The sequence below is a fragment of the Haemaphysalis longicornis genome, unplaced genomic scaffold (genome assembly GCF_048455015.1).
Source record: "Haemaphysalis longicornis isolate Haplotype H1 unplaced genomic scaffold, Haemaphysalis longicornis Haplotype H1 scaffold_7, whole genome shotgun sequence".
Classification (NCBI taxonomy): domain Eukaryota; kingdom Metazoa; phylum Arthropoda; class Arachnida; order Ixodida; family Ixodidae; genus Haemaphysalis; species Haemaphysalis longicornis.
This window is the reverse complement of record NW_027526422.1, coordinates 76,104,389-76,131,992: the sequence shown is the minus strand read 5'-3', so window position 1 is coordinate 76,131,992 and position 27,604 is coordinate 76,104,389. Positions and strand designations below refer to the sequence as shown.

At 46.0% G+C, this 27,604-nt stretch overlaps 1 protein-coding gene across 6 annotated transcripts; it reads right to left on the bottom strand.

Annotated features, from left to right (window-relative positions):
- Positions 1–357: 357 nt before the first annotated feature.
- LOC144145996 (short-chain specific acyl-CoA dehydrogenase, mitochondrial-like) lies at positions 358–23,263 on the bottom strand. Of its 6 annotated transcripts, none has more exons than XM_077677892.1 (12): positions 23,219–23,263; positions 17,589–17,803; positions 16,501–16,691; positions 15,314–15,456; positions 15,024–15,173; positions 13,245–13,356; positions 11,217–11,332; positions 10,183–10,389; positions 7,941–8,078; positions 5,440–5,535; positions 3,083–3,139; positions 358–664 (listed from the first exon to the last, which is right to left on the bottom strand). In XM_077677892.1, exons 3-12 carry the CDS (start codon positions 16,553–16,555, stop codon positions 509–511), a joined length of 1,230 nt encoding a protein of 409 aa, XP_077534018.1. In that variant the 5' UTR covers positions 16,556–16,691; positions 17,589–17,803; positions 23,219–23,263; the 3' UTR covers positions 358–508. The 6 variants fall into 6 exon arrangements, with proteins under 6 accessions (XP_077534018.1, XP_077534016.1, XP_077534017.1 ...); XM_077677890.1 differs by lacking the exon at positions 23,219–23,263 and adding an exon at positions 22,846–23,114; XM_077677891.1 differs by lacking the exon at positions 23,219–23,263 and adding an exon at positions 22,904–23,114.
- Between the last annotated feature and the right edge of the window lie 4,341 nt (positions 23,264–27,604).

Below are 27,604 nucleotides of genomic sequence, written 5' to 3'. Positions count from 1 at the left end.
ATGATCCCAGGGGTTTCAGTGGGTGCTGCACGATAGGGATATGATATTTTTCGCCCATGGTCAATGCCCCTGCCGACGCTGCCTTTTCTGCGACATGGGGCCCTTGACGCCCCTCATAAAATTGCACCTATTTCAACTACAAATAGCTCGTTTTGCGCACCTAATCCTCGTCCAACTAGCATTCAATTTTGCAGGCCTCAGCCAATTGCAGAAGCATGCTGTGTTGTGTAATAATTCTAGTGCTGCAGAAAAGAAGCTGGTGCGTCACATGGCTGTTCTCTGTTCTCTTCATTACGTTGCTCATTTGAGTGAAGTGTGTGCTAAATGTGGTGTGAGTGTTATTGCAATGAGGAAACCTTTTGAATGAACCACTTTGTATTTTGTCTTCATGGCACCTTCGACAGCCAACAAGCAATAAACAAAAAGCCACTGGGGTTGGAAAAATATTGTGCGAGAATACCAAGCGTAACGTGCTTTGTTCGTCACGCCGGCAGAACAGCGCCACGAATTAGATTATTCCTCGCTCTTTGAGCAAGCTGTGAGCAATTACAATTCGTAGAATTTCGCTGGTGCCGTCGTATATTTCGATAACGCGGGTGTCACGGTAGTGGCGCTCAGCTGGCATGTCCGTTGTACAGCCCACGTCACCCAAAATCTGTATTGCCTGAAAAACAAGACAACAGTCAGAGAAACGTTTTTTAAAACTGGTACTTCTGACGCGTATTTATGAATACAACGTGAATGGTAACAACCAAGAATTAATAAATAGACAAATGCTCCAGACTAGTCTTAGACAACTACAATTTAGACTCCGAGAACAGCTGCACTTCTTTCCCATCCTGGAGCTTCATTTATGCGTGTGTGCATGGCAAGCGATGCAGTGTAAATAGCCGCGACACTAAATGAGACATTGATTGGGTTTACGGGTTGAAGGTGGCTTCCGCTCCCTCTTCACGTTCCTCCCTCGTCACCTTTTGCAAAAACTCGAGACCAAGCGCATGCTCGAATAAATACACACTACCAACTTCAGTAGGATCTGTACTTCAGTAGGATCTAACTTAAAAATGTAATAAGTCAATTTTTAAGAGCAATGTGACTGAAAATCCTGTAGAGCTTTGAGCAGCTACCTAACACCAGTTTTGTTTGATATTAATTGGCAGACCAGAGAGGTAGCAGTCAACAGGAGAAAACATAGCGGATATTTTAAGCTGTCGAGTTGAAGAGTGTTTTTGAGAGACAAAAATGGTCCACATATCCACACAAACTTATTGCCAATTAACCGATAGATTTTGACTTGGAAAGAAACAATGAGAAGATAAGACTGTTTGAAGTATCTGCTGAAAGGGCATGCAGATAGTTTACGGCAGCACATACACGAGGTGTCATAACAAGGTGGTTTTCTTGCTAATTCATAATGTGCCACCTTTATTCACTATTGCATTTTTGGTTAGCTGCAGCTAAATGGGCTGGAACACGTTACTATGCAGACATATGGTATCAGGGCACCTGGGATATACATATACAGTGTAGACCATTTATAACGTAACCGCTTATAGTGCGGGACCGGATATAACGCAGGTTTTTGCGACCACCGGTTTGCCTCCCATAGAACTCAATGCATAAGCATACCGCTTAAGATGCGGTTGGCCGAAGCACAATACCGTTTATAGTGCGGTTTTTCGGCGGGTCTGCTGATCGACCGGCGCAGCTGAGGCATCGTTTTAGGGTAGCAAAAGAAAAAAGAAAGGGTGAAATCGGCCATCTGACGCAGCGTGCACCCCTTGCCCTCCTCTAACGTAGACACCCAAAGAAAAAAAATAGGCACCCTCTAGTTCGTGCGTACCTGATAACCACAACTGACCTTGTTTGATGCATCTCGGAAGATAGCGAGTCTCCCCATCCGCGCGCGGCAAGTTGATTTTATTAATCGTGAACCGCATGGCCCGTTTTTGTGCACGAATCGTGCACATCAGCGTTGTGCGTGAGTTTTTTTTTTTCGTGCTCGTGTCGACGATTCCGCGCTCGCGGTGGCTTCTTCGCGTGGCAGTGGGAGGAGCCTGACGACTTGCACCAATGGGGAGACGCGTACCTAATGGCGGGAGATTCGAAGCGCTCCGAGCCGGCTCTAGCCGCGCCAGAGATGTTTAGGCTTACCACCGCGGTATTTTTTGATGGGCGCTTTCACAAGCAGCGGGGATGGCAGTTTATATTCCACTTTTTGCCCACATTATTAGCGCCTTTCTTGCATGAGCATCTTCGCTTGCGCCCCGTGCGGCATTTCAGCGAGCGGTTAGAAGCGGTCGCTGGAACTTGCTGGAACTGCCTGCACCGCTTCACGGCCAGTGCCGACGCCATGTTGCCGCCTTTTACCGCGCCGCCCACACCACGCCAGCTGTATCCGCGCTGGCGTGCACTGCACGTTTTCGCGATACCAAATCTACCACGCGGTTCACGCTTTAGAACGTTGTTGCTGATAAGCCACCGCTCTTTCCCTTTCCGAACATTCGAGCCGCGCGAAGCCGAGGATTTCCGTTGCGCTGATAAGCAGCCGCCTTCGGCATCGTGAACACAAGGTGGGTTAAAAAAAAAAAAAACCCGCTGGCGTTCTTATCACGTCTTGCGGCATATGTTCATAGACGCTAAAAACGCAGCCATGGTCTCAAAACAAACACAACGGAAGTTAAAGCCGCGCTCGCCGTTTGTGAGACTGCGCTTTTGCCCTGCAGCAGCGGTTGATGTTAAAAATAACATGAAATATAGACCGTGCCTTCGTTTTTAAGTGCTGTGCGTTTGAGTGATGATAAATATAGGTTGACTTGAGGGATAGGTGGCGATGTGGTTGAATTCGCGCGTGTTTTGGTTATAGTGCGGTACCGCTTATAGTGCGGATTTTAGCGGCTCCCGCGACATACGTTATAAGCGGTCTACACTGTATATACATGAAATACTTTGTGGTACATTAGTTATGGAGCACAGCATTGGTAAAACGAGTGCATTTCTGTTTTTCCATGTGGTGCTCTGAGGCCTTCGACATATCAGATTGGTATTGAGTTATCTACATCAGTAGAAATATATCTCATACCTGATGTGTAACAAATGTTGCTGTCTCTGATGCAGCCAGTTTTGCCACGGCAGCCTCCTGCACAGGTAAACAGATGAACAAAAAATATCTGCACAAAGGCTAAAGCTGACTGGGTAAAAGTTTTTGCTGGTAGCTAAATTGCGGCTTTGATAGAGTATTTTATTTAATGTGCCCAAAAGGGAGGACGTCATCAGGGCATGTAAAAAATTGTACTGAAGCAATGTCATCGATTGTATATGGGCCATCGTGGCAATGTTTGGTCGAGTTTGCACTATCCGAAGCTTTTGAAAGTGTACCAGTACTAACTGAAAGGAAAATGTGGAATATTATGCTCACCAGAAGGGAAACTTAAAGGGACCCTGCAACACTTACCATCGACTACTCGGCATGTATTTTGGGGTAAAGTCCATTGTCCCAGCAATCTCCTCCCGCAAGAACAATGAACATCCGTTCACTATCACCGAAACTACGCGCGATGAAAAAATGAAGACAAAATGCAAGTTTGTGTTATTCGAAAAATTTCGTGTTTTATAGTGCCCCCAGCGCTTGTCCGAATGCAAACGATGCTTTATTCACTGAGAAATTAATCAATTTAGGTAAAAATTTTGATTTTCCTGCTCAATCGTGCGCTTTCGTGGTCCCAAATGACATCACAGGAACCGACCGCTCTGCAGCCTAGGGTCCCTTGATTCACGCATCCGCCGTACAGGGTGAAGACACGTATGCGCTGGCACCGCCATTTTGGTCCACTCGCTCGCTGACGAACCAAGTCATTGTATCAAAACCGTGCTAAAATTATCGCCGCAACGGGGTTACCTGGCGAAGTTTGAATCATCTTATCTGTTTCGCGTTGCTGGGTCTCGTGGGAAACGAGAACAACGTGTTGTGTACGTTGACCCAACTGCAGCGGCACGGGACCGTTCAAAGGGTGTCTCCACCCTGTACGTCGGTGCTGGCACTGAGGTACTCGCGCGTTTGTTTGTTACTGTACATAGATGGCGCCACCATACCGTGGTGTGTCATTTTCTGCCTTTTTTTCGTTCTGGGAGAAAACGGTTTCGTGAAGCATATTGCTCGCTCGACAAATATGTTCACGTAAGACACCGTCGCGTCAATCAATCGGCCAGTGTCGCCTGAGACAACCCCAAAGACCCGCAGTTCTGTGCAGCTAAACAAGCATAGTGCGCGCAGTACCAACAACAGCAGTACGAAGCGGTACTTCTATGTTTACATGTGCTTTCGTAACTTACACTTACCACCATTCTTACGGCTTTAAACAGAATGTGCCCTAAATTTAAACGCAAATAGCTCGTTTGGCAAGCTTGTAAGCTCTGCCTAATTTGCGTTTACTTTCGCCGGCCTCCGCCAATCGCAGAACTGGCTCGAATGACATCATAGGTTCTGTTGCGGGAAATGAGCTAGTGGGTCGCATGGCCATGCCCTTTTTTCCTAATTATGTAGCTTATTAGAGCGAAATTTACGTTAAAAGTGGTGTCAGTATGATTCTGACGAGGCAATCTTTTGAATGAACCAAACTTGTGTTTTCTCTTCATGGCTCCTTTAACCGCGGACAACGCGACGAAAGCTGCGCGCTCTCTCCTGGAGAGAGGGGTGGCGCGCGGCGTTCAGTTCGGTGGCCTTCGATATGTCACAGGCCGGGCAGTTTTGTCCTTCTCCCTGCAACGTGGACGGGTCTATTTCCGGTCTGGTGCCACAAAAGAGCAGGCATGGCGGCCTACTCGCAAACAAGCGCTCAGGCTGGTAGGGCGTTTTTGAAGCAATAAACATTTGTTGTTGAGTGGGCTCGTTGAAAGTGGAATATTTAGTTCGTCACTCAAACTCCGCGCGCAGTCAAAACAAAAGAAACACCAAAAGCATGCGGACAGGTTCAGACATAGAAGAGGTTGATACACAGCGCCGACGACGGCGGATCGTCACAGGAAATGCCAGAATTTAGCCGCGAAGTTGACCAGCGACAGCCAATAGGACAGCCAGGACAGCCATGGCCCGATTGACGTCGCAGAGGCCACGCCAGGGGTGCATAATGAGGAGAATTGAAGAGAGCGCGGTTGGTTTTTCCGCTTCTTTCACGGCGATTTGCGCGCTTACCGCTTCACGTGCACGTGTAATATTTGGCTCGGGTGTTCCTGGCAGTGTAATCTAAACGTCGCGCTGGTTTACTTGCACTGTACGAAGAGTGTTGCAGGGTCCCTTTAAGTAGGAGGCGTTACTGTGTGCAGTTACATTTTCCGAACCCAGACACGATTATATAGTCCGGGCAACGCTTGTATTGCAGGTTGCACAGATAATATGAAAATTTCAGCCCTAAATTCTCAAATTAGGAAAAAAGTTCTCACTTTCGTAAATTTCAGGCCAGCGTCTTTCATCATGGCTGCCCTCCATGTAAGCAGACGAGCAGCCTGTAGTCGCACTTCCATGTCTGCGAGCTTCATCTGGTAGATAAGAGCAAGACATGCACAAAGAAAAGTCAGTAGGTTAGCAGCTATGGCGAAATGTGAGAGCACATTGCTTAGAGTAGACTGACTCGGTCATATTGACTGGCTCAAGTACCTGTATGGAAGTTAGAAGTAATGAACAAATGACTGATTGTTGCACAACACAACCAAGAGTCATATGTCATGCATTTCTGTCCTGTTTTCATGGTATGCAGAAAACTGGCTTTAAAAAACAGAGCGGGTTCGTAAAGGGGTTGCTACCAGCGAAAGCTTCCCATCAAAGACGGGGTCAGCAGCGGCCATAATTTTCCATGGATTAACCCCATTTGTGAAGAGTAACATTTGTGCTAAAGAGGTGAGGACAAAGTAGACACAATAAACACATACAGGCGCCATTTTATTCTTCCCAGTGAGCATAACCCAACTAGCTCAACCAGTTTTGTTAACCCATTTGTGAAAATATGTATGCCACACTCACGACTAACTTCGCTGGTTAACGGGCTGTTGGTTAGTCTTCTCCCTGTCGGCTTTCTGATGAGACGTCGACATTGCAACAAACAAGTAAATACATTTACTGCAAACCTCACCCACTATGACTTATTGGTATGATGGGCTCTACGTACGTACCCCATGCTAATGCATGAAGTGCATAAAAAATGAACCACGATCACCAAGAGACATCTGCATGGGCAACGTGTATTCGACACCAATTTTGCTGCTGAGGGGCTTAGCTATGTTGGGGATTTGCTATGGTGAATTATAAGGACAGTGGCCCCATCTCTACATCCAAGACTAAGAGACAAACGATTGGTGGGTGGAGGCAAGGACGTCTCCAGTGTGCCGCGCAGGTGGCCGCCGAAGAGCACACCGCATTGCGCAATATCAGGGAGGAGAAAGATGCCACACGACTCGGGAAATAGGCGGCGCCAGTGCAGAGGTGTATACTCCCTCCGCAAATGGCCGTGCTTCACTGTGCAGCACACCCCTTACGTGGGGAAGCCAGCTTACATCCTCCCTTACACTGTTACACTGACCCCTTAAAATCGGCTTCACCTCTAAGCACAGATGCATTGCTGGGATCACGCTTTTTGTTATGGGCAATATAAACCGTCTTGTATCAGAATATGGAAGAACTAGGGCGTCTTGTAGCATGAGCTACACTGGCCGAGGTTGAGCAGTTTCACGTGGCTCCTGGAGAGCCGTGCTGTGCATGCGCGAGGAGAAGTGACGTCACACGGCGCACAGAGCGTTGCTCGCTGCCCGGCGTCTCTCACACACCCCACACGCCCAGCATATCTTCGCCGATCTCCGTTCTGCATGTGGCGGCCCAGTCCACTTGATGATCATGCGAGGGGTGGCCGGGTGTGCAACCAATGGCTCGTGCGTCGCAGCAACACCGGCGTGCACCTGCGGAACCAGCTTAGCTCTGGGGCGATTGGTGACGCTGCGCCGGAGCCGCTTGATAAATATACAGGTCATGTGTGTCATTGAAGCATTAGTAAGCAAGATAATCAAGATAATCCTAGACAACTAGGAAAGCTAAGAATAACCAGCAGAAACTTAGCTCATGCTTACATCCTGGCATAGCCGAGCTAAGCCAATGCTATTTTTTGTTTGTTTTTAGGGCACAGCCCTTTGGTGGCCGTCTATGGGTTGAGCCGCATTGTCGTCGTGACCGAGTGAATGATGGCTGGACCAACAAGTGAAAGAAAAAGCGAATAATGAAAGAAAGCAAAGGAGGAGAGTGTCGCGAAATTGTGTGTGTGTGGGAAGGAGGGGGGGGGGGGGGGGGGGGGGGGGGGGGGGGGCGGTTCGCCGTGGCGGTGCAACCTAGTGCTCTCTGAAAGTGTGCTGTGGGGCGGGGGGAGCCAGTATGCTGCGCCCACACGAGATGCTCGTCTGCGCAACACTTGGCGGAAACATGGGGGGGGGGCAAGCGCGTGACTGTGATGTGCGTTCACTTAAGACACAGTTCGCGGTCCCTTCCTGAGACACACTGCGCGCTGCCGCCGCAGAGGCTCATCATCGCTTCCGTCAAGAGAACTCACGAGTGAGTGATGCCTCAGTGCACTGCTGCTGCACCCAAATATCGCATTAGGGAGTATCGTAATTGCCAGCCAATTTTTTTAATGAATATTTTTCTATACTCTGAAAATTGTTGGCTATACACTCGGTCTGTGGCCTGAGACGATCCGACATGGTCAGCTTCCCTGTACAATCCAGCAGACAGCAGCTGCACTTAGAATATGCCAATAAAAGTATGTCCTAGTCGGCCCAGAACAAACCTGTCGATACAACACGGAAGCTGTACAGCAGACAGAAAGCAGGAAGTACTCAAACTGAGGTGGCAGAAGTGGTACTAGTAGCATCTGCGCACATGTCATTTCTTTCGGTGCACACACCTGAATGGCCTGAAAGTGGTGGAGGGGTTGCGTGGAGGATTGCCGCTGGGCGCAGTAGTCCAGGGCACAGTCGAGGGCAGCCTGGGCAATGCCGATGGCCTGGCCTGCGGCACCAATGCGACCAGTGTCCAGTATCTCCTGCCACGACAAGTCAAGATGAAGAGAGATGTGGGCACGAAGAGACTGAGACAGATACAAAAATGACAAAAAAAAAGTGGGAACTGCGAAAACCGGTTTCGCCTTTAAAGCCTAAACTTCAAACAGACACAACTTGTGCTCCAACAGAGATGTAAGGGTCTTACTCTTATTGGGTTCCTTGAATTGCGCGCAGTTCACCGGTACCACATTCAGCTGCATCCCTTCAACTTTAAAAGCTGTCACAAAACCAATCTAAAAATATGAATCAAATTCAAGAGTAGTCGTCCGTCCAGACGGAACAGATCGCTGCGGGTTATCCTTTCGTCCAGACGGAGCCGGCGTGAAATTTGTACAATTCCGCCTGGACAAAAGCAAAACCGGCTGATCAGACGCCATGCTCAGTCTTCAGATTTGGTGTAGAGGTTGCGCCTCGGATAATGGCACTAATGTACCGGGCTCAATTCGCCCCGGACATGCTTTATCTTTTTTTGCATGGTTGTGCCAGGCTGCCAGCGTTTTGTAACAGCTAACTTCGCGCCCACTTTACAATTGACATGGTGAGAGCAGTTGGTCTTGATTTTGCACTCAACCGGCCGCTCCACTACTGCTCACTAGAGCCAAGGCCGACGGATCCATCGCCCGAGTTCCGATCATCTGTAGTTCGTAATGGTGATTACTAATTAACGGTTATTCTGGCTAGTCAGTGAGCGGAAGCGGTTAGTTCAGCTGGGTAAATATCAAGACTGCTTTCGCTGCTTGTTGTGAAGCGGGCGGTTGAGGTAGTGGCTTGGAGTTCCGTTTGACGAAGTTAGAGTTAGTCCGGTCGTCTTTCTCGAGTTTTGTTAATTTTTACCCAACCGGTCAAACCGCTTCCGCTCGTTGACTAGCCAGAGTCACATTTGATTAATAATCACTCTCAATGATTACAGATGATCGGCCGTCAAACGAACCGCCAAGCTCGACCACGCCCGCTTCACAACAAGCAGCGAGAGCAGTCTTTCTTGATATTTACCCAGCCGAACGAACCGCTTCCACTTATTGACTAGCCAGAATAACCGTTAATTAGTAATCACCATCATGAACTACAGATAATCGAACTCTGGCGATGGATACATCGGCCTTGGCTCTAGTGAGCGGTAGCGGAGCAGCCGGTTGAGTGCAAAATCGACACCGACTGCTCTCACCGCGTCAATTGTAAAGTGGGCGCGAAATTAGCTGTTACAAAACGCTGGCACAACCACACACAAAAAAATAAAAAAATAAAAAAATAAATAAAGCATGTCCGGGGCACGTGAATCGAACCTGGTACAATAGTGTCATTATCCGAGGCGCAACGTACACCAAATCTGAAGACTGAACATAGCGTCTAATCAGCCGGTTTTGCTTTCGTCTGGACGGAACTGTACAAATTTCACGCCGGCTCCGTCTGGACGGAACGCTAAGCTCTCAGTCGTATTCCGTCTGGACGGAACTTTAGCACTTGTATATCGTTCCGTCTGGACGGAACGCTAGCCACAGCCTAAACAGAAACAGAATTTATATCTACAATCAGAACACGACACTACATAAGCAGCCCAGCTTTCATCACCGTAATTGTAATACAGTAACAATGTGTTTGATCAAAGGCCCTCTTTGCCCAATAACTCAGAGTCACTGTCAAAACCAGCTGGCTGATGTGAAATTTCAGCCATCTGCAGAAAGTTAGTAGAAACAAACGTAAAGTGAATAGAAGCAAGAACGAATGTGCCGTCTAACAAAAACTAGGGTAAGCTATTCCTCAGAGTCTTTATCTACAGTCTAAACATGCCCGCGCACTGCAAGGTGCAGTTGTGAGCTCCTGTTCTGGGCATCAGCTGGATCGATGACATCGTTAACAGGATCCGCTGCACTTGTGTCCAGGATTGCGTTGTGAGCATTGTGTGTTGTTGCGAAGCCTTAGTGCGCGCGTGTCACTAGGGTACTTCCGTCGAGAAACTGCATCATTAGGGTGCGACTTGAGCCAAAATATGTGAATATAATGCATAGCAGTGGATTCTTAGTGCCCATTTTTGAAAGAAAAAGTAACCTCTTCATGCAAATCTGCCATCAACTCTTGCCGTCTCACCATGGCGATCTTGAAACCCGCTCCTTCTTCACCCAGCCGATTCTCCTTGGGGACGAGGCAGTCCTCGAAGACGAGCTGGGCTGTAGAGGAGGCCCGGATGCCCATCTTGCCGTCTTTCCGTCCGATACTAAGGCCCGGAGTCGGAATGGGCACGATGAAGGCACTGATGCCCTTGTTCCTCCTGGACTTGTCCACCGTGGCAAACAACTGCATACACACACCGCATCATGGGTACTGATCACTGTGATCGTATTGAGATATCCTGAAGTGCTGCACATTTCGCATTAAAAATAGTACCACTTAAAGTCACTTGGCAAGGGCTACCATCACAATGCACTAACAAAGTACTATGATGGAAGACTGCTGTAATAAAATGAATTGTCTTGAATGGTTTTCCATTATAGCATTCGTAAATAAAATTTCAGTGACTACGACAGCGCAAATCCTTCTGCAGAAAATTGTGGAAGTGGATGTGGTGCACGACTTTCCATTTTCTATGCAAGATCATATATTTCCTCTGTCCTCTTTCCCGTTGCACACCACTGCCACAGGCAAACGTGTGGTAACGGTATGGTGGCAATGGACTGCACAAAATTATGTACAACTTTAATGCTCCAACATACGGCCAATATAGAGAGGGAGTGTGCTTTTTCGTTTTAAATTAGTTTGAGGGCAAATTTTATCTGGCAATTGACCCTTATTGGGGTCTCAGTAGTACTGCAGCTGTCGTGTTTTTCGAATACAGAAGTAGTGGCATAACTATATCCTCACTTCATATTAGCGTCAATTTAAGGCGAGTGCGCTATTAAGCCCAATACACACCACTGAACATGCACAGAGGATGGTTTAGCTATGCCAGCAAGCGCCAGGAACTTGTAAATTAGGAATTTGTAGCAGCGTGCCTGAACTCAAAGATTTTCCCTGCATGTGAAGCCACTGTGGGACATCTAAAACACAACTGCTGCGGCCTTCGCTGGCATCTCAGTTCTGGGAGAAGGCGTACTATTACTTAGACATGAAAATGACCCGCTTACAATGGCTGCTTCTGCTTCACACGCATTTGAAATGAACCCTTTTGTGCCATTGATCCTGTAGTGGTCGCCTTCCAGAACTGCTGTTGTGGATGCAGCTCCAGCGTCACTGCCGTTCCCTAAAAAAAAAAAAAAAAAAAGACCAATGAATTATGCTGAGAAAGAAATTTTGGGTGCCCACTGCTCACTGATATGCATTCGAACCGAAGCACAGTGGTGTTCAAATAAGGCAAAATAACTGTTGGGCTGAAAGCCCGACATTAGTACTGCAAAACAGTGGCTCTGAGTTTTTAGGTTACTGGGCCACTTAAATATTTGCCATGTGTGACTGCACATGCATCTACAGTATAGAGGCTTTCATATAAATTTGAAGGTTTCATGCTGCACAAAAATAAGCACACAGTGGGAACCCAAAGGCAACACTGACAGAGGGAACACGTACATCTTCCATTTTGAGCATGCAATTAACGTATTTTTCGGTCCCCACGTGGTGACACTGCCGGAAGCTTGCAGCACCTTGTAACGTTTTGTTCGTTCAGTGCTGCCGTTTTCTACAGTTTTTTTTTTAAGTGTATAAGGCTAAGCACTGCGACAATTGCAATGCCTCCAGGTTGATGGCTGTTGTCTTGTATCTTTCGTAGACGTTTTTCATGTTCTTTTTTCTTTTCATTGGCTTGGCTGTACTGTGTATGTCTTACACGCCTTCCAAGTAAAATTGTAAAGCCTATTCCGAGAATTGTCTGCTTATGCCTAAGTATTCTTTCTAGTCACTCTGCTATACTCCGAGCCCCTCTAAAGTTTGCATCTACGTATACCCAAAGGTGTTGCTGGAAAGATGCATGTGCAGGGGCAATACAGAAGTATCAAGGTATGAAGGACCCACAAAGTCAGCCTCACTACGATTCACAAATGCATTGCTAGTGCGTCGTGTCAGACATTTTTTTTTCCCTTTTCAATTTGAAAGCGAAGCTATAGTGTTCTCAACGATAGCGTCTGTAACGCGAAAACCCCAAAGTGAAAGAAAAAACGCTTCCCGTGGCCGGAATTGAACCTGGGTTCCTTGCATTATGAAGCCGGCATCTATCTGATTGCTCCATTTCGACATGGTCGAAGAGGTTCGGAAAACCTAGATGGCAGCCAAAGAATAATATGTCATGAGAAAGTTTTACTTTCAACTGTCATCGTCGTTTGACGGAGGGGTGCCTGACTTATTTCCTTGTCGATTCTGTATAGGTACCTGCAGCCATATAAATTTGCACAACTACTATAATGGTTAATTACATGTCTAGACTTTACAAACTATGCGTTTATTTCAGTACACGTATCAGGTGTTGCCCCTTTCCGTGTTACAGGCAGATTTCGTTAAAGCACTTGCCAAGGATAGCATTACTCATTAAAAATCATAGCGACATTTACCTTCGTAAATGGGATTATGCTGAAGCCTCTTGCCAGACTTCTTTAGCGTGTTCCATGCGTGTTTTACAGAAGAGCCCTCGATTGGCAGTGTTTATCGGTACGATGCCAACGTCCTGACACCACCATATTTATATTTATGTGTTGCGTATTCTTGCTTGCGGGAGAAATTATGGAACAATGAAAATCATACCAGCTATTACAGGCTGTCGAGTAGCCTTACGCCATAATATCTTGGTTTTCTTGCCAGCAAGGAAAGAAAATCCCAGGCTTCTCCACTAACGTGAAACCTGGGGAGCGGCAAAGCTTGCAGTGGATAAGAGCACTCTTGGTGCCTTGGCATTTTTGCCGATGGAAATGAAACCGTTATGGGGGTAGAAGTATACCGCTTTGCAGTAAAAGTCTTGCGTCTTTGAAGCACGAAGCGTTCTAGCGTGAGGTGTAGATGAGTGTCCTGGTGTTTTTTTTAGTACGTGTTACATTCTAGTGCGAGATGTAAATGAGCATACCGGTGTTTTAGTACCGTGACTACATGAGACAACGGTTAGAAGAATGACATTAGACGGCGACAGCCCGAGCCCCTAAGGGGTTCCGCCCCTAAAAAGTCCATGCGCTTACCGGGTTCAGTAAGGGCAAAGCAGCCAACCCTCTCTCCTTTTGTAAAAGGCGGGATGTACTTCTTCTTCTGGGCTTCGTTGCCAAACCTAAGGATGGTTCCCAGGTACAGAGACTGTGTAAGGAGAGGAAAAGGTATTTAAAACTCAGCCACATGCTTCTCAGCAAAGCCAGCTGAAATGGTCAGTCACACACTTATCAAAGCTTCGCAACATATATCTGGAACAAAACGCTCGTTTATATGTTTAAAAAGTGAAAAAGAAGGGGGTTGATGTGCCTTTTTGGAATGTTTTTTTAGTGCATTTATTTTGCCACAGGGCATAGGTAAGCGGCATGAGTTGAGGAGGAAAGTAGATTAGATGAACATAAAAATGTTCGCTTTTCGGATGAAGTCTAGGAGGGAACGAATATTTGTTCTCATGTTTACTGCGCCTAAGCTACAGCCAGGCTATAAAGTGTACCATTTCAAAAGGCTACATGTTAACTTAGAGAAACTGGCTTTTCATACCATGCAGCAAAATGTAGCACACCACATTTTATTTCAATTCTGTTTTTTTCAGAACTGCCTCGTGCACAGCCACGAATCAAAACCGTGGTCTTGTTTGACGTGTCAGTGAAGATCATTATGATAATTTACATCTAGCTTCTTGGCCAACCTACAGCATCAACAAAGACAAGAATGATCATGGTTTTTACAGCTGACTGTCCATTTGTTAACAATACAATGGCAGCCATTATATAATGTCTTACGTTTAGCTTCTCGTCTAATCACCTGTGTCGAAAATGATAACGGCAGTGGTGACGATCATCCTGGTGTGAGTGCAGCATTTTAATACAAGTGGTTTACTTTCACTGCAAAAGGTGTCACTGTTGTGACAGAGGCAAGCTCGTTGCGCTACATCAGACCACTACAGTGCACTCAAGAGCAGATAAGATGTTCGTTCCTCCTTGATTTCATTTACTCGAGTCTCAAATGGCCATTGTGATTACCGTAAGGGGCAATGTTACCCATGGTGGAAAATGCATAGGCCTGAACTGGTTCTACCTTTTAACTCTTTGCAGCTATTACACTTTAAGTGATATTGAGTTGCATGGAGATAAATTGTGGCATTCCAATTAATTGCTTGAACTACCCTTAGTTCAAGAAGCACTTGCCTCGCCCACTACTCTGTCAGCCATGGCTCATGGGCTGTATAGTCAAACAAATCACTGAGTTGGCAGCGAACATCAGTTAGCATGCATTAATTCAATCATGTTAACTCTGCTTTAATGTTCAACTATCGGGGGTCTTGTGGAAAGCTTGGAAACACGAAGGATTCAGGCCACAGTAAGCAACAATGTCGATGGCACCTACTGTATTTGCACGATTCTAACGCGCACCTTTTTTCGCTAAAAGTAGCCCGTAAAATTGCGTGCGCGTCACAATCTGGCTCAAAATGGAAATCGGTTTCCCGTGTTCCCCGCTTTTGGTTTAATGCCAGCAGGGGCTGGATAAGCAAGTTGAGCTTAACGTTTTGAACTTAACAGCTCAATGTATTTTTGATGGCGCAGTTGTGTGCGTCAAATAAAAGATCTTCTGTAGGTTCGTGGTGTTATATATTTTACATCTACACCATAGAACCGGCATCAAATTACTTGTTCAAATTTCCATAAGTGAACTTACCTGCGCATTACAATCGGAAGCGCGTTATAATCGGGCAAATGCAGTAAATTTTCGGCAGAGCCATGAATGATGAGCGGAAAGAGGTTACCCAGAGCACAAGTTCCTAAAGTGCCACTCACATTGTTTGCGCCCATCACAACAGCTGTCGAAGCGCATCCACGGCTGATTTCTTCAGTGGCGATTGCGTAGGTCAGATTGTCCCAGTTAGCACCACCAAGTTCCGTCGGCACATTGATGGCCATTAGGCCCATCTCCCCCATCTTCCGAATCTAAAACATCACACGGGTAAAGCGACAAACTTTATTTTCCTCATTTATGCTGACATGGCAATGCTTACAACTTAAAGTGCTGGAAAAAATCACTCCTACTTAACGCAATTCTGTGTTTGTGGCGCGTGACAAGTTCTTACCTGCTCACGGGGATATGTTTGCGTTTTGTCAAGGATTGCTGCGATGGGCTTCAATTCTTGCTCCGCAAATTCCCTGAACCTCTTTCTCAGCATCTCGTGCTTTTCTGGAAGCTGGGCGAACAGGTTCCTTACACATTGCCGCCCTGTATATAAAATAATAATTGACGTAAGCCACAAACCAGTTTAGACAAACACAAAAAAGACACTTGGACTCACTAGAGTGGACATCTATTCATTTCAATAGGTAAGCACTCCTTTGATGCGGTTAGGTAAGCAGAAACTACAGCTCAGGATAGCCGCATGAGCACAAGAGTTGTTAAATACACATTGAAAATGCCGCAGTTCATCGCGCAGTGCGTATTATGAATCGTTGTCACAGTTTGATAATAGCATGACAGGTTCATTAAGCAATCTGACGGGCTAGTTGGTCTGACATGATGGAAATAAAATTACGCTAAAATGATGGGACGAACACAAGAAGACTGCGATGCGTGGTGCGCCTTCTTTTGTTCATCGTGTCCTTTTAGCGCAATTTTATTTCCCGCATGACAGGCGTTTTCCAGTGAAGAATGTTATGCATCCTTCATGCATGCCAGAATTGTTTCACACGAATACAATGCACCCAAAAAAAGTGAGTACTTCAAGAAAAAGTACTCTCGTTGGCACATGTTCACTGCTACCAAGGTATACAGGTAGATGAAATCACCTGGACTTAATAGGTCAAAAAAGCACCACGGGGAACCGGTTTTGATGAGGCATTGAGACTTATGAATAACTTGATAAGCACGTAGCTAAAGTGCTTAAAGTGTCACTGAAAGCTCAATAACATGTTTGAACACATATATCCCAGCCTTCGTAGCTTTTTCAATTTTTGTTCGACTACACACGATACCATGTTTGTTTAAAAATAAAAATTAAAGCTGGTATTTTGGTCAGTTATTGTGCATCACCTAATAATACAAATAAATAAAACTCAGAGTAATGATAGAATTATCACAGAGGCCAATTGTCAAATAGTTGTTTTCGCAAAAGTTTCGATAAAACAAGAGTTGCAGCCATTTTCTGCCGACCATTCACGATGAAGTTGGCTTTGCCACGAAGAACGTTCGCGCAGATACAGGGAAAATACATGAAACCCTAACCTTTACTTTAAAGTTAATTTGAGAGATGTGAAAAAAATGACTCACGATTCCATCGACTGAAGGGCCTGGACAAAACTGCTCGGAGTATGGCAGCTGGCATTGCAGTGGCGCGATGAAGTAAACTAGTGCGAATTCCGACTAGTTTTTCAATTCTGTTGAACTGCCATTGATCAAACTTGTTTTGGAATGTTCAGGACCACCCAAAACTGGTTCTCCTCCTTCACAGTGCTTCAAACCTTTGAAATAAAGAGTACGGCAACAAAAGTAGTAGTTTTAGGTCTTTTAAAATAAGCAAATCAGTATGACCTGCACGTATTAGTTAACCAAACTTGTTCGCCTTACAAGCTGGCATGTGACTGGCACTTCCATAATTGGTATTTCATTACAGATTAAGCAGTATGCCTTCCTGTCAGCAAAACTTTGTCTGTGTGTATGCCATGACTCACCACCATTCTCTGTATGACCTGCTTCTCACAGTGGACTGTGGTGGATGGATAACAAATTCAGGTAGGATGACGCATCACTTGACATATTGTGCAGCGGTGCCATGACCCATTTGCCCACATCTAGCCTACCACTCCCATGCAGTTCTGCCATCAGGCTGCCAAATATGCTGTGGCAGTGAGTAGTGCGAGTAAATAGGAGTGAGTGTGTTACTCGCACTCCTCGTGAGAATCCTTCTTTAAAATTGTACGCCTTCCTTCAGGCCAATAGCAGTGTGGTGCAGCTTTGGCTTGCTCCAATACAATTGAACCTCGTTATAAGAGGCATGGATGTAAGAGACAATCAGGTATAAGAGACACAATTCTCCCCACATGGATGGCCGCCCTATCTTTCCCATTAATTTCACCTGTTTTATAACAGACATTGGATGTAGAAGACAGTTGGTTATAAGGGACAAGTTATCCTTGAATTTCGGTCAACAATCTCGCTTGTAACCGACATTTTAACTTTAGATGTAGTGCCACCAGTCACTAACTGCAGTTTCATCCGTTGTGGAATCAAGACAACGGACACCGGCAGTCGCTATTAATTATAACTTCAGCAAACACACAGTAGTTCAGTCAGCTATGGAATTACGATAGAAAGTCCGGCCAATGGAAACGCTACATACAGCAGTGGTTAAAGCTTACCGCCTTGCGTACGAGCGTGACCATGCATGCGGGAGTCTGCGCAAGCCGCCGAGAGTGCACAGTTGGCTCTCCAAATCGCGTAGCTTCCAGTCAAGAAGCATCGCAGATGTCCAGTCCTGCAAGCCTTATGAACAGCCAGAGCACACAGCGGAAGAAGATGCACGCTCTGGCTGTTCATCAGGCCTGTGAACTCGACATCTACGATTCTTCATCTTCTGCGGACAATGAAAGAAGAGAAAGCTTGTAGAAGATGTAAAAAAGCAGCGTAAATACAGTCATGAAGAAAAGAAGGATTCAGAACGATTTCATGAATTCTGGGAGTAAAACATAAATTAGAATGAACCCTTCGCAGCATGCTGTTGCGTTCTTTTAAGCTTATTTCAGTCATACGGTGCCAACATTAAACGAAGTTGACCAGTAAATGAAAACATGGTACCCTGCTTATAAGAGACCTCTCATATAAGAGACAGAAACTGCACCCCGGCACGTGTCTCGTAGTATTTTCCCTTCATGGAATATTAAAGGGTCTCTCTGTGAAATGAGCATGGAATAGTGACCCTTCTTATTAGAGGGCCAATATCTACTGCTCGCTAACGAAGTAGAAGTTTTTCACGACAACGAAAAGCTGCACAAAAGACGTGGACAAAAGAAAAGAAGGGACGTAGACAAACAAGGCAAGACAAGCAACTGAGTTTTATTTGAGTAAAGAAACAATTACAAACACGTATCAGCGTTAAATGCATACTTAGCTTGTGGGAAAACAGAGGACAAGGAATGAGGAAAAGAGGGAAGGTAATACGGGGAACAAGGCACAGCAAGACAAAGCATGCGCAACTGTTTCTGCCAGAGACGAAAAAAAGCAAAAGGCCAACACATCTTAGAGACCCTGTACAAGTCACACCCAAGAATATTGGCGTGAAGCAGGGACACAGAAGTGGAGCTGACACACACATAACGTTTCTCGAGGATCTCGTATGCTACAAAAATCTATTGTGTGCACATCACTGCACCATGTGGCAACATTCCTGGCCTCGAAGCGTAGGCTACATTAGCAGGCTTTGCAGTGGATGGCCAAGTTGCTGGCGATAGAAGTGAGCATAGCCTGCAGGCATGTTCCCTCAGCCAATCACTGATATATTAGCCCGTTTCGCGGATTTACAGTAGCGTAGATGCTAGATTTTGCAATATCAAGCGATTTTCATGGGGAGGCCATGGAGGAAAGGGCAAGTGATCGGGACGGAACGGGGGGGAGGGGGGCTTTAAGCAGCTACCCTGCTAATTACTGCTTGAATAGAAATATACAGTGCTGACGCACAGTCAAAATCAATGTTGCGGTTAAGAAAAAAAAAACTTCCATCACCACGGGCGTGAAGGGCCGAACACACGTGCGGAGAGCGACGCGTTTCCGGACGCGTTTTTCCAGTCTCTAAAACCGGTCCCGTAGCCTTCATGCGAACCGGTTTACAGAGAGGGAATATGCGGGCGCAAACTCGTCGCTCGCCGCCCTGGTACGTGCCGCACTTTTCCGCACTTTCAGTTGCAGTCTTTGTAATAATTAATGAAAAAAAAAAGAACACCGGTGAGTGGATGAACACTCGGAAGGGTGCGAACAAACGCAACCACTCGGGCGCAACACAACATACGGCTAAACGCACGCAAACACGCACCAAGTGATGAGCAGTTTACGAGGTACAGTCGGGGACTTAATTTTGCAGACCACGCGAGCGCGTGGCAAAAGCCACCGATGCGCGCTCTGGAGGCCCGGCGCCTGTTGTCGAGACCGGCGCGGCGCGCATGCGCGTCCTGTTTTACTCGCAGGCACGCCGATTTTCTCGCTTCCTGCAGAGGTGCTGCAAAGGTCACTCAAGCACCGCATAGCGACGCCTTTGTACCATTCTTTTCTTCACGATGGCACATTTGGGGCCTAACGTGACGATTGCGAGGGCTTTGGCGTAAGTGCTCCTCGCGTCCTGATAAACACTTGCGCGGAATGTTTTCTTTTTTCTTTGTTTCTTTTATGCTTTATCATGTATAGACGATGATACTAGCGGCTTGCGAAGGGCGTCGCCGAATGAAGCGCGTACGAAGCACAGTCTCACGGTACCGCGCTACCGACGACTAAATGCCAGCTGTATGAACGGCGAACCTTTATTCACCTTGTTCATTTTGTAATTTGCCCACTCAACATATATTTCAGTTCGCTCTCCGCTGCACATAAAGTAGGCGATTTGCAAGTTTAATAAAAGAAATTATTTCGGTGTTTTTGCTACCTACTTCATTACTTGAAAATTATGCGTACCGATATAAATTGTCTGTTCGTTCTGCGCGTCGGCATTATTCAAAACGACACCTCGGGTTCTCATCGAGGAACGCCATAACATTATTCACTACTTTTCGCCGTGATATTAATTGCTACTTAGGGCCTTCCGAATACTTTTGTCACTTATGAACGGGTGTTCAACCACTGAAAAACAATCAGCTCCTGTTTGGTTGTTGACCCTGTCCTTCCGCTCCACTGGGCATCTGCAAGGTGTCCCTTTTCTGATGTCGGCAAAAAGTGAAAAGGCTCAAGTGTATTCGGGATTTCGGCGCATGCTGCACATCCCCAGATAATCAAATTTAATCCGAAGCTTTCAACTACGGCGCGTCTAATCGCCTGTGGAGAATCCGCGCGTTAAAACCTCATAATCAATCAGTTCAAGCCGACCTTGAAGAATTGCTCCGGCCTTGGAGAAGTTTATCCCCGCATGCATGAATTCGACGCCTAACAGCACTCTTGATCTATTAGTAAGCCGGCAAATGTCCCTTTGAAAAAGGGTTTCTCAAAAGTAGCGAATAATTTTACGGCATTCAATGGGAACCCGAGGTGCCATTTTTACGAATGCGACGGGTAGAGCGAACAGACAATTTATATGGGTACGCATATCTATCATTTTTAAGTAATGAAGTAGGCAGCAAAAACACCGAAATAATTTCTTTTATTAAACTTGGAAATCGCCTACTTTATGGGCAGCGGAGAGAGCCCTAGCAAAAATTCTGATACAAATTCTAATACACGTATATGCTTATTGCCACTAATAGACCTATCAGTCTGTATTAGTCTATTAGGTCAATCAGTTTGTATCAGCCTATTAGTCCTATCAGTCTGTATTAGTCTATTAGGTCTATTAGTCTGTATTAGTCTATTAGGTCTATCAGTGTGTATTAGTCTGGTAGGTCTATCAGACTGTATTAGTCTGATAGGTCTACCAGAGTGTACTAGTTCTATCAGAACCAGTGCAAGTTCGAACAAAGCAATGAAACATGGCAACACATTTTATTATCAGAGTACACAGGCAAATTCCTCTGGCTGACAGAAATCTGGCTGAATAATTTAATGTTACATAAGTTCGTAACCTGATTAAGAACGAATGAATAAATTGCAATGCGAATCCACAAAATAGCTGCAGCATGCAGTCAGAAAAGCTCGTCAAACCTGTACGGTCCAGCCGTAGGTACATATCGAGCGCATTAATGGCCGATTGAACACCATTCCCATTTCGATGCAACTTCAAAACGGCATTCACCCTTCCGCAACACGCGATTAGAATAGAGTCTCTTCTTCGTGAGGCATTCCCTTGAGAATGAACAAAGGAGTCCGAAGCGGCGAGGTGACGGGTCAAAGATGGGTCGGGCGGCGGCCCGGATCACATTTGTCAATGTTCGGCGGGCGCTAGACACATCGCCAACACTTCTGGATGACGTGATGCACACGCTTTCTTCGATGACAGGCGTTCATTAAACAGCATAGCAGACAGAGCAAAGATGTCCGGAGCCGCGAGGTGACGGGTCCATGATGGATCGCGCTGCGGCCTGGTTCATACTTGCCAAAGTTATACGGGCGTTAGACACATCTCCAACACTTCTAGATGACGCGATGCACACGCGTCTGATGTGAAATAACGCTAGAAGCCGCTTCCTTCTAACCGTCTTCTTCCCGAACGTACACACACGCCAGCCGCACTTTGATACCGTCGCCATCTTGGCTACCCAACGAAGACCATTGGCATGGCTTGGCTTGACTTCGTTGCAGTTTTTTCGGCTTCGTTAGATTTCTTGCTGCTCTTCTTGCAGCCCTGCAGGTACGGTCAGGTTAAAGTCCCATCATCTGCTTTAAACGCCGATCAAGGGCCTTTAGGTCAGGTTAGCGTCACTAAATAAAGGCGTAGCTTATTTAGTGACGCTAGGTCAGGTAAGGTGGCTTATCGCTGGCGCAGCACTCCCAGCTCCCATCAGCGCTCTTAATGTAGCGCATTTTTTAGGAGCGAAAATGAAAAAAAAAAAAAAGTTGACCTATTTTGCATAAGAATTTGGTTGGAGATTTACGGAGATTTGTTAGTGAACAAAACGCTTCATAATAATATACCAAATAAACATTATTGCTCAAGGGCGATCCTTTCAACCTTTTTTGGCTTGTGATTTTCCAGAAAAAATAAAAATTCAGGAAATCGCACTTTGCGGGTCCATTTGTATTAGTTTTTATTAAAACCAATACGTCTCTATTAGTTCGTATTAGACTCAGGTCTATCAGATCTATTAGTATTTGTAAACTAATACAAACTAATAGGTGTATTTGTATTAGACTAATACAACTTGTATATGAAACTTATAAAACTGATACAAGTTTGTATAAGACTAATACATGTCTTATACACCTAATACAAAAATGTATAAGACTAATACAAGTTTCTATCAGAATTTTTGCTAGGGAGAGCTGAAATATATGTTCAGTGGACAAATTACAAAATAAACAAGGTGAATAAAGGTTCGCTATTCATACAGCTGGCATTTAGCCGTCGGTAGAGCGGTACCGTGAGACTGTGCTTCGTACGTGCTTTATACGGGTCGCCGTTCGCAAGCCGCTAGTCTCATCGTCGATACACGATAAAGCACAAAACAAACAAATAAAACATTCCGCGCAAGTGTTTATCAGGACGCGAGAAGCACTTGCACCAAAGCCCGCGCAATCGTCCCGTTAGGCCCCAAACGTGCCATCGGAACGAAAGGAATGCTACAAACTCGTCGCTCTGCGGTGCTTCAGTGACCATCTCAGTACCGCTGCAGGGAGCGAGGAAATCGGCGTGCCTGCGAGTAAAACAGGACGCGCATGCGTGCCGCGCTGGTCTCGACAACAGGCGCCGGGCCTCCAGAGCGCGCATCGGTGGCTTTTGCCACGCGCTCGCGTGGTCTGCAAAATTAAGTCCCCGCCTGTACGCACAACACTCTCAAACTGTTTTCCACCATCATTCGCAACACCACACAACTTCAGCACACACCGGTGGCACAAAGGCGGTAGCCTGCTTCAACTCCTCTACAGTTCACCCGGAGCAACACAGAACAGGAAGGATTTTGGAGCAACGCCTCATAAAAAGAGGGCATTGCCCGAAGCGGAAAATCTTGCTGGAACCGCCCGCGACCGCGGCAAGCGCTGCCAGGTTGCGAGAAGCGAAAAAACAACAAAGAAAAAAAACCAGCAGGCTCAGGCATGGAGGAAAGAATACTTTCCTCCATGGGCTCAGGCAACATGTAATCAGCACATTCCATAGAGTTAATACTTCATTATCTAATCGGCCCATAAAGTATCTTTGTACCGCTTTGCACTACGCCAGTGCAAAGGCTTGAAGAGTGCGAACCAGGCTTGAAGAGTGCGAACATTAACAACGTTACTCTTACCAGGAGTGCAAACAATTTGAATCATTATTCTCACTAGGAGTGCCAATAGAGATAGCCGTTGGCTTTGTGTGAAACAAATTTATTTTATAAATTGTGGTCGCGGAATATGGTGATCAACTGCACACGGTGCTTACACGAGGATCGCGGCGGCTATCCGCGTGGGTCATCCCCTGTTTGAAACCATGCATATGGCTGGCACCTTTTGCGGGTGCCAAAGTGCGAAATTTGTTTCGTTTTGCACATTTTGGGCACCTTTCGGGAACATGCTGCAAAATAATATCGTTCCTATCACGATTGGTTTTAAAATTTAAGCGTTTTCTTACCATGATACCCCTAATTAAGTGCGCTGTGTTGTTCCGGAAAACAGTTTATTACATAATTATAATTACTGCGTGAGCAGTTAGACGTCCCACGTCAACAAAATCTTGCGCCGTCATCCGTGGAAACAAATTGACAGAAGAATAGAGAACGAAAAGGGCGGAGTTGGCCCTATTTCAAGGAGGCAAGGGGCCTTCCTGAATCCTGTGCCCTAAGAGCTTGGCCAGCTTGGCTCGCAACTCACCACTGCACTGCGGGAAAGCTTGTACCGGAGGAAGCGGCGGTCAGTCACAGGAACTCGAAGTGCAAAAAATTCCGGGCTATTTCCACTAACGTGAAACCTGAGGAGGAGCGAGGCATGCAGTGTATAAGTGTATTCTTGGCTCCTTGGCGTTTTTGACCACGGAGATAAACCAAAACGCCAATGCGCCAAGAATCTCTCCAATCTGTGCTAACTGCGATCAATTTGACCCCGCAAACTTCTCGATCTGATCTGCCCATCGCGCTTCCTGCCGGCCGCCCCCTGCCACGCTTGCCTTCTCTAGGGATCCATTCTGTTTCCCTTAATGACCAACGGTTATCTTGCCTTCGCATTACATGCATCCATTTCTTCTTCTTAATTTCTCCGTACTCACCTACGGGGCAGAAACTTGGAGGCTCCCCAAGAGGGTTCAATTTAAATTGAGGACGACTCAACAAGCAATGGAACGGAAGATGATAGGTGTAACATTAAGCTGGACAAGAAGAGAGCGGAGTGGGTCAGGGAACAAACGCGTACATATTAAGGACATATTCGTAGAAACTGAGAAGAAATGAAAACTTCATATGACAAGATACCTTTCAGACAAGGCCAGCAATGTCTACTAATGCAAAAAGACAAACTGTATGCTCCGGTCTGCAATGCAATGCGGCTTGTCAGATTTTCGTAAGGTGCTAGTTGTCACCCATGCAGGCAAAGGCCAAGGCACGTATTTCAATTTTTGAACAGAGCAGAACCAGCAGTGTTTACTATCAATTTAGTTAATGCAACGATACGATATGTTCCATGCCTAAGAAAACCTACAGGGTACTAAACGACCCTTATTAAAAAAAAAACAATAGGATAAAAGGTTTGAAGCTATGTAGCAGCGTTCAGGCAAAAAAAAAAAAAAAAAAAAAAATGGTTCACGAAAATGGTCTGTCTTGCCAGTAACAAAAATTGCACTCGTGTACGCCAGCGAAGCTGTAACAAGTGGCCAGTGTTTACCCGTGTGTTGCCCCTTCTGGTTCAATAAAGTTTTCTCATTATACATTGCATGCTTGTGTTTTCCTTTGCTCCCATTCCTGCTCACAGTGTAACCGATCGTACGCTGCCTGCTCTTTGGGAGCAGGCACGAGGCGTGGCCTACCCGTTTCGAAGTAACGCGTGGCCGGCGTTTGCTACTGCCACGTTGACACTGCTCTTCCCACACTGTCACTGCCCCTACCTGCCATTGTCACATGATCTGCGCTTCACGCAGTGGCTCGCTGTGTGCGTACTCTGCTGCGAGAGGGACTCCTTCTTTCCCTCCGATGCACTGTTTCCACTCACCAGTGTCGGCAGGTGCGAGAGTGTAGCTACGTCATCTATGAGCCCAGCCAAGCCAATCTCTCTCCCGTTACTTCTAGCGCCTTTCCAACCTGGTTTTTCACGCATATGCGTGGGGTTGCTCTGGAGGAGTTTCCTGTGTGAAGAGGACCACTGGATTTTCTTTTCGCTTAGCTGTTTTGCTTTAAAAAACTTAAATCTACCCAGGCAGATAGCGTGAAAGCGTGGGACAGACAACCAACCACAAGGCCAAAGAGTCGGCTTGGGTTGTAGAACAGATCTTGAAGCGGACATAGGTAATGTTTGAAGCAAACCACCAGATAGGTACTCGGGGCGTGCTGTTGCCACACTGTGTAAGAAACAGCTCGTCACAAAAAAGGACACGTCACAGCCCTAGCTAGCCGCAATATCGTGGTTAGTGCTGGCATCATCAGTGGTGTCCGGGCAGAAGGTAACATCCTCTCCTTTCGCGAGATCACTTCCACTTGTGATGACACCAGCCTCTGCGATGTCAGTGCAGTCAGACACCACTTGCGCAACAGCATTAAGCCTCATTCACACAGCCGTCACCTTTTTCGTCACGACACCGTCACGTCAAAAGACTGCGACAGAGACGTAACAGAGTAACATTCGTACTAGAGCTTTCAGTCAGAGTACAGGTTCACTTGCCTAGAATTGAGTGAGCTTAATCTGAAAAGTAAAGAAAATGTCGATACAAGGTTACTATAATTGCACACAAAAATACAAAAATAAATAATGGCTTAGATTTTTACGTGTGCTCACTTTCAGCTAAATTTAGCCGTAAAAATTTCAGTTTTCTGATTGCCTGGTTTACCGCGGGGCACGGCCCTGTCGCGTTGACGGGACGGAAACGTAGAGCTTGGCTTCCCGTCGTCGCACCGTCTTCAGCGAGGAATCGCCCGAGCAACCATCGCCCATGACGGAAGACAGTGACGTGACGGGGTGAAAAACGGCTGTGTGAATGATGCCTTAGGCTGCAGCAGATGCGACAGAAATAGGCCACACACAGAGCAGGTCTCAAGAACGCGAACACCAGATATGAAACTGCTACGCTTTGCCCAACAAAGTACTAGCTCACAACGCTACTCAAAAAACAACAGATTCAGCGAGACTCAGAGGTTTGCACACGAGGCTTTATTAAAAATATAGAATCTCTCAAAGGTTCATACACATCCCGTACGAGTTGATATAACAAGACAGAGCTTGATGGTCACACCAAATGCATCTTCCAGTTCAAGTGCTGGTAAGCGCACAGGAAACAACTAATGCACAGGTAATGCACATTCTCATAGGCATCTTGCCGTTCACTTGAGAAAGAACACTTTGTTGAGCAACATAAACTTTCCCTCGTGACCTTACCACAGGACTAGACCTCAATACAAAAGCTCTAAATGGGGGAGAGCCTTAGCCAGACATTGACACTTCTCAACATGGTAACAGCCTTCATCACAGCACCATCAAGATATAGATGCAACCTTTGATGTGCTACTTGGGTGACCCACAAAACAAGGAAAGAGTGTGAAATATCAAAAGTTGGAGGGAAAAGGCAGGTGTTTGTCCTTTTCAGCAATACAGTGTCGATACCGTATAAGTCGGAATGTAGGTCGAGCTGGCATATAGGTCGACCCCCTTAGCCTGCGGCCGCGAAATTGGAAAAAAATTACTCCATTGACCGGGATATAGCTGGAGGTGTGACTTATTGGCAAACTTTTAAGTAAAAATCTCGACCTATATTGCGACTTATACGGTAGTTATACCACTGCATCTTGATTGTAAAAAAATGAATGCGCCCTGTGGGGCCTGACACAATCAATTTTTTAGGAGGTGTAGAAAGAACATCATTATGTTCCTTACCAAAATTAAACTTTGGGGGTCCAACGCACCAAACCTACAAATGTGCTACAAGGTGCACTGTAATAAGTATTACAGAATAATGTAGACCACCTGGTGATTTTTAACATGTTGGAGTTTCAAAACACAGGCATTTTTCTTTTTTTTTTTCTTCCCCTCCGTCATTCCTGTCTTTCGACAAAGCCAAATAATGATAAAACATAGAGCCTCAAAAACTGTCAGCTTACGGTGCTTACATTTCTCCTTCGGCAAGAAACCAGATTTCTCACTCTTGCAGGCACTACGTATTTTGTTTTTGAAGAAAAGGCAATGTTAAAGCAGATGAAACATTCAGAAAGACAGACTGGTCGGGGCACTGTCTTATTTGTCCACCACTCGCCTATCTGCATTTCTTTTTGTTTCGTCAATTTAAGTGTAGCTTCCCTTTTGGAGATCTTAATTTGCAACTAGCCCAAGTCACAATTCTGGAGCTACTCCTGTTATGGAGGCAAGAAGCTGTTGTCTACAAATTAAAGGCCAACTGCACTCAAATTTCACCCTGGCTAAA

Bases quoted from the DNA above. Each gene is read 5' to 3' on its own strand.
- LOC144145996 (XM_077677892.1), bottom strand. From the start codon at position 16,555: ATGCCAGCTGCCATACTCCGAGCAGTTTTGTCCAGGCCCTTCAGTCGA. The intron at 10,390-11,216 runs GTAAGCGGGTCA...GTGTGTATGCAG, and splicing joins GTGAAGCAGAAGCAGCCATT to TTGTTTGCCACGGTGGACAA. The intron at 5,536-7,940 runs GTGTGTGCACCG...CTTATCTACCAG, and splicing joins ACCACTTTCAGGCCATTCAG to ATGAAGCTCGCAGACATGGA.